Source organism: Exophiala bonariae, assembly GCF_035927105.1.
Source record: "Exophiala bonariae strain CCFEE 5792 chromosome Unknown scaffold_38, whole genome shotgun sequence".
NCBI lineage: Eukaryota > Fungi > Ascomycota > Eurotiomycetes > Chaetothyriales > Herpotrichiellaceae > Exophiala > Exophiala bonariae.
The window spans coordinates 1-13965 of record NW_027042513.1 but is presented as its reverse complement, the minus strand read 5'-3'; the positions used below and the strand labels follow the sequence as shown (position 1 = coordinate 13965).

The 13965-nt window shown below is 50.4% G+C and overlaps 6 protein-coding genes across 6 annotated transcripts; 3 read left to right on the top strand and 3 right to left on the bottom strand.

The window, feature by feature from the left end:
* Positions 1-942: 942 nt before the first annotated feature.
* Positions 943-3139, bottom strand: LTR84_009342 (uncharacterized protein; the record flags this gene model as incomplete). The annotated part of the gene is made up of 4 exons (XM_064852882.1): positions 943-2582; positions 2637-2769; positions 2832-3037; positions 3118-3139. The coding sequence occupies 4 exons, from the start codon at positions 3137-3139 to the stop codon at positions 943-945; spliced, it is 2001 nt and encodes a 666-aa protein (XP_064700868.1).
* A 930-nt stretch (positions 3140-4069) lies between these two features.
* On the top strand, positions 4070-5182 carry LTR84_009341 (uncharacterized protein; the record flags this gene model as incomplete). The annotated part of the gene is made up of 1 exon (XM_064852881.1): positions 4070-5182. The coding sequence occupies one exon, from the start codon at positions 4070-4072 to the stop codon at positions 5180-5182; it is 1113 nt and encodes a 370-aa protein (XP_064700867.1).
* Positions 5183-5547: 365 nt separating this feature from the next.
* Positions 5548-7590, bottom strand: TOM70 (TOM (translocase of outer membrane) complex component; the record flags this gene model as incomplete). Its single annotated transcript, XM_064852880.1, has 4 exons — positions 5548-5795; positions 5849-7097; positions 7151-7254; positions 7311-7590. 4 exons carry the CDS (start codon positions 7588-7590, stop codon positions 5548-5550), a joined length of 1881 nt encoding a protein of 626 aa, XP_064700866.1.
* Positions 7591-8333: 743 nt separating this feature from the next.
* LTR84_009339 (uncharacterized protein) lies at positions 8334-10077 on the top strand (the record flags this gene model as incomplete). The annotated part of the gene is made up of 2 exons (XM_064852879.1): positions 8334-9391; positions 9459-10077. The coding sequence occupies 2 exons, from the start codon at positions 8334-8336 to the stop codon at positions 10075-10077; spliced, it is 1677 nt and encodes a 558-aa protein (XP_064700865.1).
* Positions 10078-10498: 421 nt separating this feature from the next.
* LTR84_009338 (uncharacterized protein) lies at positions 10499-11386 on the top strand (the record flags this gene model as incomplete). Its single annotated transcript, XM_064852878.1, has 1 exon — positions 10499-11386. The coding sequence occupies one exon, from the start codon at positions 10499-10501 to the stop codon at positions 11384-11386; it is 888 nt and encodes a 295-aa protein (XP_064700864.1).
* Positions 11387-11772: 386 nt separating this feature from the next.
* On the bottom strand, positions 11773-13581 carry LTR84_009337 (uncharacterized protein; the record flags this gene model as incomplete). The annotated part of the gene is made up of 1 exon (XM_064852877.1): positions 11773-13581. One exon carries the CDS (start codon positions 13579-13581, stop codon positions 11773-11775), a length of 1809 nt encoding a protein of 602 aa, XP_064700863.1.
* Positions 13582-13965: the final 384 nt, after the last annotated feature.

Sequence of the window (13965 nt, the reverse complement as noted above, 5' to 3'; positions counted from 1 at the left end):
CATTCCAATACCAGCACTCGTTGGCTTGTCAGAGGAAAAGAACTCTGTTCGTGGCAAAGATATGTACGATAGCGAAAGCCCAAGTCGCACTCTCTAACTTCGGCTGTGCGACGTGGACTCAGATTGTTGGGTAGGCTTGCATGATAAGGCTGAAACCTCGAGATTCCACTCGGGCACAAAGTGCCTCCGCCCCCTCTAACTAGACTCTGTATTTGAGCAGGGGCGACCCCGTCACGCAGAAGGAAGCATCGAAATATCCAGGCAGCGAGAGGTACATGGCTGGGCAATAGTCTGATCCCGTCGCCGAGGACGCCAAAGCTCGAGGGGACTTGAACTACTACTCCGTAGCTCAACCCTGCCTGCCTGTGCTTGCCTCGCTTCCCCACGTATTGCACATGGCTCTGAAGAAAGCGACGATGTTGATGCCACACGAATATCAATGACATCTGATACTCGATAGCAGTCTCTCGAGGCATTTGGGATAATATCATGGTGTTTCCTAGTCTCTCAGGTCTACAATAGGAATGATTGCGATCTTGATTCGATATTAATTTCTCTGCTCATAGTCTTCGTCTACCTGAACTCTCATAATCTGCAATGCCTTTGTACGCATAGGTCCTTTCCAAGACGTTGATTTGGTCGTCCGGTATCCTGGAACCCATTGCGAATGAAAAGACATACATAGCCCAAGTGACACAGCCTATTGAGTGAAAGGATTCCCTGAACCCTCACATGGCAAGACTTGTGTTGTTTACCTCCATTGGTGAACTAAAATATATGCTTTGCGAGAACTCGACGGAACACCGACCTCCCTTGCGCCGATCCACCCATTCCTGAACCAATTCATGTTGTCCATGCAATCATAAACGTATCATCATATCCAACCAGCACTCAAGATATCGTTGGCACACAGTCTCGGTGGTGACACCAGGCCACTTGCGTTCAAAGGAAATAGTCTTGAGGCAACGAAGCGAGGCCTATGATAGTTCCCACTGTTCCAATGGCTACCCCAGTGATAGTGGCCACGGCAATCTTCATAAAGCTACCATGGTCAGGGCTCTGAGTCTTCTTGACTTTCTTGCGCGGTGGCAAGTCGGACTCTTCTTGAGTCTTGTCTGGGATTGAGTTTGCAGGAGTATCCGCCACGAGGGTTGAGGTTGTGGTCATTTCATGCTCAATCCCAGGATACCTAGTGCTAGAAGTTGTCGTTTCAGGCTTCACCTCCAAGTCGTTCTTTGAGATGGAGAGACCAAGTCCCTCAGAGGGTCGACGGTGCTCGGCAATGTCAGACATGTCGTCAGCTTTGCGCTTCAGAGATTTCATGAGTTTCGTCTCCTCGCCCACATTGTCGGACTGCTTAGGGAGGATCGAGAATTTCAGAGTCGACTGTCCCTCCTGCATAGGGGCGACAGGCGAAGAATTGAACGGCTTTGCAGTCAATGTTGATGTCGAGGGAAATGAATTATCATAACAGGTGGTAGCGCCGCCTCCAAACGGGCCTGTGTAACTTGAACAGAGTGGAGTAGTGGGCACGTATTGAGGGGATTGAGGAGAAGAAAGATGATGACCTTGAGGCTCCCAATAACTGTTGCAAGGAGAAGTAGGCGAATGTTGACGTGAACAACAAAGCTGGACCCTCGGTTCATTCAAATGCTGGATCATGTGACTGGGAGTCTGTAATGGAGCGAGGGGTGGCATGAACGGCTGCTGTTGGATAAGATCAGACATCGGCTTTACCATAGCAACCTCAGAAGGACTCGGGGCCCGTGCAGAATCATATGGGCGCAATTCAGCAAAAGTTTGGTTCACGGGAGGGAGTTTGGCGTCGCGGTTTGACTTGAGTAGAGCGGAAAATGTTGCCATTGTATCCGGAAACGGGCGGTCACTTTGAGGTATTGTGACATCCTCCTCTTCAGAATTCTCATAGAGATCGTCAGATTCAAGTTGCACGTAATGAGATGATTGAGGATGGGCCACAGTGGGGAAATGCTCATGAGCGGCATCTTCTAACTGCTCAGTGAGACTCAGGGTTTCAGCATGTACCGCTTTGGCCGACTCCTGGCAAGTGATCTTGTCGGCTTGTTCATCGTTGAGACCGGTTGGGCTGGATGTAGGACTTTCGCCCTCTTCGCCCTCGGAGAAGTAGCTGGACGCGTGATCGGAATACTCGGAGGCAACGACACTTCCCTCTCGCTGGGGAACGACAATTTCAACACTGGCAGCTCGATACGACTCTTTCACAAACTGAACATCGTCGTCCGGGCCATCAAGGTGCTCATCTTCGTTGTAATCTGCCCAGACATCGGTATTTGCTGGTGGAGGATCTGCGTTGTTGGTGGATGCATTGTTCGTTCTCTTGAGATTTAGCCAATTGGCTGGTTCTTCGTCGCTTGAGTGATCTTGGTCGGCGTCATCATCACTGTATCCGGGAGTAGCGAATGTGTTGGGGAAGGAGGTGGACACAGGGAGGATTTCACCATCTTTGGACGAGCATAACCACTGAGTGGATTGTGAATCTTGGTGATCGTCCTTCCGATCAGACCAAGAGTAATCAATCGAGACCTTCAGAGCGCGGAATTGGGCTTGGGAATGGTCAGCCTGCCTGAATTTTGAAACGGGGTGTTGGGAGGAAATACCACTTCCTCTGATGACATCGGCACCAAAAATCAGACTGTCGTGAGGGCGAATGAGTTCAAGGACGTTGGGGATGAGTCGACTGCCACTACACTGGGTTCCATGCATTGAATCGGTGTCTTCGATGAAAATCTCCTATTGATTAATCAGTCAAGGCCTAAGCAATGAGAATCAAAAGTGACAATGTGAAAACTTACTTTCGTGGTAGGGTCTGCACGGAGGACGGCATGATTTCTGGACATGACTCTTGAGTCAAACCAGGCGTTATTTTCTGCTGGGCGAAGAGCATCATCTCCAGTTGAGGAACCACGTCCAATCTTGATAGACCAGTCTGGCTCGCTAAGGACGATGTGTCTGACGGCAATGGAGTCGATGTACTCAACATCTTGAATTGTGATGTTCGCTAATGAGAGGCAGGCGTCAGCAAAGGTACAAAGTACTTTTAAGTGGAGGGTGGTGCAAGGAGAGGTTTGTGGAACGTACCAGTGAGATTATCACCCGCCATGACTGCGGACTATCAACTTGAGAGTAACAGCCTAGAGGTGAGGTGGTTTGACGGCGATCAATTGGAAAACTGCTGGTTCTTTTGTATCTTGAGGATGCAAGGTTGTTCCGGGGATCGAGAGGCTACAGTTGCAGGAGAGATGCTGGATGGAGTGGGAAAGGGAGAGAAAAAGAGAGATCGAAGACGAGGACGAGAGGGAGTGGTGGTCGGTCTAAGGAGGCAGATCTCACAGTGTTGGCTGATGAGGAAGTAAGTAGCCTGAGTGAATGAAGTGGGAGGGAGAAGTGAAAAGAAGATGAAGCAACTGCACGAACAGGCAGTCCAGCAACGGCCTGAAGTCAAGTCTGAGCCTGGAAGGTGAAGTCGAGGATGTAGTAAGAGAAGTGCCCGCTGTTCAAGGCGTGTTGCGCAGCCCGACCGAGGTGGTGATTGGTGTACCAGAGTGTGTCACGTTAGGCTACAGTGAGGGGCTCTTTTTGGGCTCTTGCCTTGTCGCTCTTGCCTATCGGTCCCTCACTAGCCGCCTTGAGTTAGCCTACTCCTTATCGCTCTCCGCTTATCTACTAGCCCCTCTATGCCGCGGCCTTCGAATATCCCCAAGGCTGAACTTGGAAGCCTAATTGCCCGTCTCCTCTTCAAGTTTGACGACTGAGTAGTAACATCGAATGCATCATGGACTTGAACGCTTGTTAGTCTATCATCACGGATATTATAACAACACCACTGGCATCCTAGTACTGCTGAACATCGTTGAAGGACGTGGGCACCTCCCGTGACCAACTCGTGATGTCTTCTTCGTGCTAACTCGGGAGACGGATTTCTCGTATTCGCAAGCTTGGCTTGCACGACCTCACATCTCCAGCTCTTCAAAGATGAACATCGTTTTCATCTCATCGTAGCTCAGCAGATCACACCCAACGCACTCTAGTAATGTTCGCCACTCTTCAAGGCATTTACCATCTTCAGTGGAAGCCAAACCCCAAATTCAAACCCCTGCCACCCCATATCTCAAGAGAATATGTCCCTACACCAAATGGTGACTTGGAGCTCCTAGTTTCCCAACCCAAGAACCCTGAGAAGTCTTGCCCGCCCATCATTTTCGCTCACGGCGGTTTCGGGCACGCGTCTCTGTGGATAGAGTGGATGACATATTTCCACCATCACTATGGAGGTACCACCTACGCGTATTCTGCTCGTAACCACGGCGCGAGCTATGGTGTGACTTATCTCAAAATGGTCTTTGGTACTACCCTCGAAGATGTTGCTTCTGACTGGGCCTCCGTCATTCACGATGTCAAACACAAGTTCGAGCACGGGACCGAACCAGTACTTGTGGCTCATTCAGCTGGCGGTGCTCTGACTCAGTTCGTCCTCTTAAACTATCCAACCACAACTCGAGGGCTCTGCTTGTTAGGCTCCGTTCCCCATTTTGGAGGCTATGGAGCCTATTGGAACTGGATGAAGATGGACCCGTGGCTGATGCTGCGGAATCTCTTCAGTGGTGGCCATCCCACAAGCCCGCTTTGTCAGCCCGCTTTGGTACATAGAGCCTTCTTCGGACCACACTATCCAAAGGCAAAGGACGATGGCTGGGACAGGGTCAAGGAGTTCATGAGGTGGATGCCAGGATATGAGAGTATGGCTTGGGCAATGGCTTTAAATGGAAGCTTCTGGAAATGGATCTGCGGGAGAAATGAGTGGCTGGATGTGAACAAAATTGTAACATCCATCAACGGCTGGGAGAGGAAGGGTGACAGGATATGCATCATGGTTGGCAGCCATGATCGGCTGACGGATCCATCAATGGCCGAGAGGTCCTTTAAGGAATATTCAGCTGCTGTGGCCACGCTCCAGAGTGGAAAGAAGCTTGAGATTAGCGAGCAAAGTGGCCCTGGCGATGATGAACCAATTGCGGGAACCCGAGAAACTGCTGCAAATCAGGTTCGCATGGTCACTATAGAAGGGGCAGGGCACCACACACAAAACGATGTTCAGTGCGATATAGCGGCAGAAGCATGCTTGAAGTGGGTGCAACAGCTTTGAAACTTACGCATTCACAGGTCAGTCGTCACCACGATTCAAGGGAACGCGTAGCAACAAAATTAGTGCAAGGCCTGGTCACCAAACTCATCTCGGATCTTTTATTATACATCCCACACACCGCTTTTATCCCTTACTCATGAACGCCCAAGGACTGACTGGGTCTGGCGATCTAGCGTTGGACCCGTGACAGTCAAAGACTCAATAATGGTAGTATTACGTACAGCCAAGGTTGAGAAAGAAGTCTCGACCTGGCATTAGATCGCTCATCAATGTATCCATTGCAAGCAAATAAAGAAACAGGAGAAGGGAGCCCGCCACTTGCAAATATGTGTCAATAATCCTACCAGGTTCCTGTTGGGATTTTCCTATCTCATCTGAGGTCCCCCGGGCCCAGCCTCCATTTGAGATAACCGAGCTGCAAGTTGGGGATACTTCTCGGACACCTCCAGCTGTGTTCGAGTAGCCTCAGCATAAGATAGCGCATTAACCACCTCAGCTTCGGTCCTCGACAGTTCGGCTGCACGCTCGAAAAATTCAAGGGCTTCGGTGACCCTCCCTTGTGGCAGAAGCAACTGTGCCATGGTGGCGACAGCAATGTCGCATTCGGGGTCAACTGTGATTTTTGTTAGCTACCTGTTTCTGAACATTCCATCACTCTCGACTTACGAATCAAGGCCTTTTTGCAAAGGTCCTCTGCCGCCTTGAAATCTTGCTTCCATTGATACAGACAAAGAGCCTTGTTGATGAGGGGTAAGACATTGATGGCTCCCATTGGCTTCGTTTGTCTTTCTAGGTCGATGGCGGTCTCAAATCGTTCGATGGCTTCCTCATATTTTTGTTGGTCGATCAGGAGTTCACCATAGTAGTTGTAAACATCAGGCACTTGGGAAAAGTTCTTGATGGTTCGTCGGAAGGTCGCCATGGATGATGCAACCGAACCCAACTTGTACTGTGAGACACCAAGCTGAATATGTGCGTAGATGAACTCCCGGTCTAGGTCGATGGATTTCTGATAGTCCTTGGCTGCATCGGCGTACTCTCCAAGGATGAAGTGGAGTTGGGCACGGTGGTAGTAAATGTCCGGGTCATCTTTGTTTTGAGCTATCGCCTGTTCGAAACCTTGAGCCGCCAGGTCCTTATCTCCTGCCTCCAAATGCATGCTGGCGCGCTTGATATGTGCCTGTGTTAGAGAGGGTTGTAATTCGATGGCCTTATTGAGATCTTCTAGTGCCTTCTCAAGGTCACCCTCGAGATACAAGAAAGTGGCTCGCATGCTCAGAGCGTAAGCCTCATGCTCTCCGAGATCTCCAAGTGTTATGGCTTCCTTGAATGCCTTTGATGCGGTCTCGTATGCCTCTGCCGTCTTTTTGGTCAATGCTATCAGACCACGCTGTAATTGGCCCTTGCCAGTATTCTCTTCGAGTTCTACCGATTCTTCGAGATCAGTAGGGAGAGGCTGAGGGCGAAAGCTTTGGAGATAATTCGAGACATAGGTCGCGCTAGGCAGCCGATTTTTCTTTCCGGCCAAAATGGCCTTTCCCTTTTTTTCAGCCACCTTCTTCAACAAGCGCTCTACACTCTGTGCAGTGCCTTCATTCTGGAATGAATCAATGATGCAGCTCGCGGTGTAGTCTAGTAGTGCTTCAGAGAGATACCCGAGGTGTTCGTAAGCATGTGCTCTTCGATTCAAGGCCTTGATGTACTCTGGGTTCATGGAAATGGCGGCTGTGGTATCTTCGACGACCTTCTCGTAGTCGCTAATAGCATTGTAGGCAGCGGCTCGGTTCGAATAGAAGACAGGATCTGGTTTAAGGAGTATCGCTTGGCCATAAAGGTCAATGGCTTTGTTGTAATCTTTCGATCCATAGGCCTTGTTTCCGGCGGCCTTAAGTTTCTGGGAATATGTTTGCTTTTCCTGTATAATCTGTCAGTATCCTCCATTGACTTGTGGACCGTGTGAACTCTGACCTCCAGTGAAAAGTTGGCCACTGTGGATTCGTTGATCTCTGGTAATTCAGACTCGCCTTCAACAGTCGCAGCCTTTGGTACCACAGGCGCTGCAGGTGTGGTTGCTAAGAGAATTGTCAATGGCTGTGTTCCGCAACTGCGTGAAAATGGAACGACGAACCTGCTTCCTCGTCTTTCAAACTGATGCCGGACTTTTGCGCTTCCTCGGCAGCCTTCTTCTCTTTCCGTCGCTCCTTTTTGCTTTTTCTCTTTTCTGTTGTTGCATTCGAGGGAGAGGACTTTTGACCGGACAAGTAGTAGATTGCACCGGCGCTAGTTATGACGACTACCGTGCCAGCTATTGTGTATGCGACGGCCTTGTTCTCCGACACCCAGGTCGACACGCGGTCCCAAAGACCTGGACTGGCACGCGAGACATCGATGGCAACAGGATCGGCCATTGTGAACGAGACGATATGTATGCAGGGAGATGGGTAAATAATACAATGATACTAGAAAAGAAAGGCGGAGATACAGAACTACTCTGATTCCGTAATGGCAGTAAACCAAAGGCCGTTGACAGTGACGGATTGACAAGCTCTCAAAATGTTCATCAGGACTCGAATGATCTCAGAACCCAGACGGCCAAAGGCAACGCGAAGCGCAGATTGGTGCGTGACCAATCAGCGGCTTGTGTCTCAAGGATTACATAATGGGGTTCTACTGTGAAGTATGACACGCAATCCGCAGTTCGTGATGCCGATCACGTGCCTCTACCCCCTGGCTCAGTCGTCGCAAGGACGAAAAGATAAGTGAATTGGTCTTAAAAGTCATCTGTAGTCATACACTCATGGAAACGAGTTGTGTACCCCAAGTGACAGCCTGACTCAAATAATGAAGTCGTACTAGGCTTAGCATTACTAGTACTCACTCGTTACGTGCACGGAGATGTACAGTCCCGGCCCGGGATAAATCTCAACCGTTAAGGGCATACCCGACAGAACATCTCTCTTGTGTTCTTCAATCACTTACACGGCTGACATGATATCCAGGTGCTATGCTCTTTCAGTTGTTTAAATCGACATGAACAAAGTAAGCCCTGTGGTGAGAAATATACATCGTCAACAAGTGCAACCAGGCAAGATTCAAGGTCTGGAAGTTACAAAATAACGTTTACATTGTATCGAAAGTCCTGTCATTAGCCATGGGATCGTCCACACAGGCGAGACACTTTGTTTACTTTGCAGGTGGAACTGGCTCCTCCTCAATTGCTGTGTCCGCGCACGACTACATCTCACAATGTCTGGGAAAGGACTGGAAAATGAAAGTGCTGGCCACGGCGAGCCTAGAAGAAGTTGTCACAGCTTTCCGAGCTCCTTCATTCGCCGGTGGTATTATCACCATGCCTTTCAAGAAAACGATCATCCCGTATCTTGACGAGGTAGACGATTTGGTCGCCACCACGGGCGCCTGTAACGTGGTTTACCTCACACCCGAAGAAAAGCTGCGTGGTACGAACACCGACTGGGTAGGTATCAAAAATGCTCTCCTTAGTGCTGACCCTCTCACGGCTGGGGATGTTGGGATGATCTACGGAGCTGGAGGTGCAAGCCGTGCCGCCGTTTATGCACTTTGCCGAGGCCTAGGATATGAGACGGTGTATGTAGTCAATAGGGACGACCAGGAAGTTGCCGACCTGATTCAGGATGCGAACAACTATACCGGCCTACGGCCAAACATCGTTCATATTCGCACATTGCAGCAGGCTCAGTCGTTACCGTCACCCGACTATATTGTGAGCACAATCCCGGACTTCCCAGCTCGAACATCTCAAGAGATTAACGCAAGGCTTATCGTCACCGAATTTTTGTCGAGACGTACTTCGAAGCCTGGTGTACTATTAGACATGTGTTATCACCCTCTTTTCACCGAAAATTTGAAACTTGCGAACCATCATGGCTGGAACGCTGCTGAAGGAGTGCAGGTCGTGGGCCATCAACTAAAACATATGTGGAAGCTGTGGACTGGCAAAGAGATCACAGAAGAGAATGAGGCAGTAATGTGGGAATTACTCCAGCAGGCTGTTCGAGATGATCCGACAGTCGCTGGAGCCCAACCTACCGCTTCCGAAATTGCGAGAGACCTCCACAGTCTGCCTCCTGGCTCTCGTCCGATTGGAGTAGTGCGAAATAATGGGCCCGATGCACTAACGCTTGAACGCTATAAATTACGAGAGCTTGCCGAAGGTTGGCCATCGTACCGGTGAGTCTTGGGGCCACATAAAGCTGCGTCTTATCTCCCTTGCAGATATTCCTGAAGTGCTAACCAGCTTTGTCTTCAGCGATTCATGCGAGTGGGACAACCTGAGGTCAATATTTCACCCTGATGCCTATATTTACACCACCTGGTCAGGTAAAGTTCATTACGAAGACTTTATTCAAGCCTCGCAACGTGGTATGGACAAAGGAGCGTTCATTATGCATAGATGTCACGGAATCACCACCGATATAACCCTTGACGCATTGCGAGCCGTGACGAAGATGAAAGCAACGATCACGCAGCGCTTCAACATTCAAGGCGCCGAGGTTGATGCCGAGAGCGATTGCAGGTTCACCTTCTTCTGGACGAGACTTCCAAATTCCATCACGGGCGAATCCGACTGGAAAGCTCGGTTTGTTCGTCATTGGTATGAGAAAGACAAATTGATTCCGGTCAATCCGGCGAAAGTCCCCGTTTTGGATGAGCAAAAGCTGGCTCAATTCCCCTCGGGTTACAGATACTTAGCATACTGCCAAGAAGAAACCATGGGTGTCAGTGTCATAAGGGACCTCCCAGGCCACAACCGCGAGAAAGGGATACCTGGTGGAAGTAGTATTGCCGGTGAGAAGCATGATCTACTTTACTGGCAAGCGAGGGACTGGTTGGATGGCAAAAACATACAATTATGAGCACCAGAAATAGAAAGTAGTAAAGAGTCGGGTTAGTTGTCAAGTGCTAATCCAGTGGTACCCATGCTTGTGAAGAAGAATTCCCCATGTTGACACCTATCAGATATGTTTGTTGGTTGTCCGAGATCACAATTCCTAACACGTGAACGTAGTGGATTCTTTTGTTATAAAATACGATCAAGAAACATCCTCAACCCCTACAACGCGGACTTCCCTCATCCACGTTCCTACCTCTGATAATGTGCAACATGAGTTCCTGCCATGTTAGACACTCATCGCCATTGAGGAAGGAGGTTTTTGAAGTGCAGAAAGCGCATCTGAAAAATAACAGTTGATGCCCACCACAATTGGGTCTGACTCACTTTCTCTTTCAACAAACCCATTTTCTTACCTTTACTTAATCCAACCAACAATAAAAGTTATGGCGAAACAATCCGAAGAAGAAATAGTTGCAATCACCTCCAGGCCCGAGTTTCGCATATTCACCACCTTACGATTCAATCAATGGAACGATGCCGATTTCAGGCACGAAGGTATTACGATGCGCAAACTCTTCGACTCACAGCTACTAGATTATCACTGTGACCGCCTGATAGCATCTGCTCGTGCATTCACTTGGACAGAAGTTGTTGCCCTACTCGAGCGGGAAGGGAAGACATATCTCTACGCAGGTATCGACAGGGCAGTCTCTCAATACCCGATGACTCCCAAAAAGCCAGCCCAAGGATTCTTCAGAGCATATCGAGTCCGCCTAAACATCTCCAGGGAGGCCACCATCGACATCACCCTTGCTCCGATGGGGGATGACAAGCCGTGGGCCGAACTTCAATCAGATAATTTCAACAATTTCCAGTTAAGGAACATGGCCATTGGGAGCATGCCGCCAGCAACCTGTACGGTCGGGATTGATAAGGTTGCGACGCCTGCCACAACCTTCACCACACACAAAACGAGCTATCGTGATGTCTACGATGCCGCAAGGGATCGCAGCGGGATCACAGAGTTTCCCCCAACTCAGTACGAGGTGTTGCTTTACAACAACGACAACGAAATCACGGAGGCAAGTCTTTCGACCGTCTACTTCTACCGGGAAGGACGCTGGGTCACCCCAGCAGCAGATTGTGGAGGTAACATTGGCGTGACAAGGCGCCTGATGCTGGAGAACGGACATGCAGTTGAGGGTCGGATCTCGATGGCAGACCTGGCACACGGGGAGATTGTAGGGTTGAGCAATGGTGCTAGAGGGTTCTTCACGGGAGAACTGCAGATGGACAGGCATTCTGATGGTGAGACCTCAGCAAGCGGATAGATTCTGTAACCTGGTAGACTTTCAATGGTTGCCTGGGTCATCGATGCCTCGAAAAGGGGACTGTTCACTATTAATTTTTCTTCAATCATTTTATCACACGAGAGTAGCCACGATCCACTAAATAAGCTGACAGGACGCAGAATTCGATCGAGTCGTAACTACTCTAGCTGATGAGCTTATCACGGGAGTCCTCCCGGATATCGCCCAGCTGCAGTACCCTCGAAGGCACATTCAATCATCGCAACTGGTATCATGCATAGCATTCAAATACGTCGACTAGAAGAGGTCATTCGTCCATTGCAATGCATGGAGCAAGTCCTGCGTGACATAAGAAATTTATCACGCGAACGATATCCCAACAACAAGTGTCCAAGCAAGACGCGATCTCACCTCCTCAGAGGCGAACTCCCCCCAGATCCAGATGGAGTGGTGACCTCGATCTCCTCAAAGTCCATATCCCAAGCATCTATGTCCGCCCACTTGTTCCGTGGCGCCACAGCCGTCTTCGCTTGCGAGGCTCCTTTCCGCAATCCAGCGCGATGTCTACCGTCGTCGGCATACTCGTCAATTTCTCCATGGCGCGGACTGATACTGCTTGATCGATTCTCTTTGTCTGCGGGATCTTCGCCAGCGCGGGCCACGAGGGATCCACCAGATCGCTTCTTTGATGCTGCGGCCGACACTGACGTTGGTTCGAGTTCCGTTGTGCTGATACCTGCCTTGCTCGTGCGTGCGGTACTGGCGGCGATGGATGAAAGCTGTGAGGGAGACTTAGTTTCGCGATTCCTGCGTGATGATGTGGAGGACGAGAGGACGGGCGCGGAAGTGGTAGTAGTGATGATGAGGTTTCTCGTACTTGGTTTTAATTTGGCAGTCGGTTTGGCCGTGCCTTTCTGCTTTCCCCCTGCCGCAGATTTGCCCGATCTGGGTTTCCCGGGCTTGGGCCGAGTGGTGTTGCTCGCCTCTCTTCCTCTGGTGGCTCGCCTCCCTCTTTTTGTGGGGAAAAAACTTGAATCTTCGTCGGGCTCATTACCAGGAGAGTCAGAATCTGCAGGTATTTCAAACTCAGTTGTCCTCGTTTGATTCCGCTCTCGCGCTATGCGTCGCTTCTTTGTCGGCATCAGAGCAGCTTGCAACTCCTCTGTGGTCATCGCTGGTACAGGCTTTACTTCACTCTTCTTGCGGCTGTTCTTAGGTCGTGTAGAAGCATTGGCTTCCTCTGTTGAGGGCCCTGGTGAAGAGCTGCTTTGAGGGGGAGCCATAACATCATCTGCAGTAGCAATGCGATCTCTCTGCTTCCTGCCCGATTCTCGCAGCGTGGACACAGGAATACTTGGAAGACTTGATTCGGGGGTCAGGCGCCGACGATGCATCGACTCGAGTGGGGACCCGATCACTGGTAGGCCGATGTCTTCTTGAGGCTGCAGAGGGTCTGAATGCCCGAGTTTTCGCTTTCGTGAGGTAGAGGGTTGAGTTGTGGCGGTAGCAGGGCTCGAGAGTATAGGTTTGGGGTTGGAGAGATTCAATGGGGTTGACACTGCGTCGGGCAAGAATTCATCTTCAGCATCGAGGTCAAAACTGGACGAATCGTGCTCAATTTGTTGTAGGATGCTCGGTTGCCTTCCCCGTGGTTTGAGAGTACCTAAGAAAGAGGTCTCCCTAGTAGGTGTCGGTTGCCCCGGTCGCAGAATACTGCCCGGTGCCTTTATCGCTGAGGGGGTTGCAGCTGTGGTCGTGTTGGGTTGGATCGTGGGCTGTGGCATGGCCGTTGATTTGGTGGCAATTCCATTTGTCAATGATGATTTGCGTTGCCTTGGAGGATCGGAAGCCTTTAAAGAAGAATCCTCATTTTTACGTCCTCCAGAGCGTTGCTGTGCAAGTACCTCTTTTGTGTCGTTGCTCAAGCTTCTCCTCCTCTGCGCCCTGGTGGGATATGCGCCGGGCTTATCACCCGCCCCCACTGCCCCTGTAGCATAAATCTCTTGCTTGGGAACATTTCTGCCTCTTCGACCGTTGCCTTTGACCACGAGTCTATCGCTGTCATCGCTGTCGGTAGGCCGTTGTCCTATTGGCTTTGAAGCAAGCTTGCGTTCGAGTTCGGCTCTGGCTGCGTTTGTGGCGGCAGTCCTATTTGCGACACGCGGGATAGGTCGATGTTGGTTGGGTTGCCTGCGACGGACAGGACCTCGAGCCATTGCAATTGAATGCGCTGAAAGCGCTCGGTGTTCCTGGGAGGTTGCGCAATCTCTAAGATGGAGGTGTTGAGGCGATTGTTATTTGCCGGGCGGAGGAAGAATATGGTGGGAGAGGAATAATGACTAAGTTGAGGTTGACGCGCTTGAGACGCGGCGGGCATGTCACGTGCGGCATTGTTTGTGATGATGAAATCCTGTGAAGAAGCCGAGGTCGGTCTTGGCGGCCTCCTTTGCGGCTTGAAACCTGAACCACTTCGCCACTGCCACTGTTCATCATCTGATATCGCAACAACTCTGTGTACCGGGGGGGGGGGGGGGGGGGGGGGGAACTTCTTCCAACCCCTTTGGTCTATTCTTCTCAAACCCCGGGGGCAAAAGGCGGGG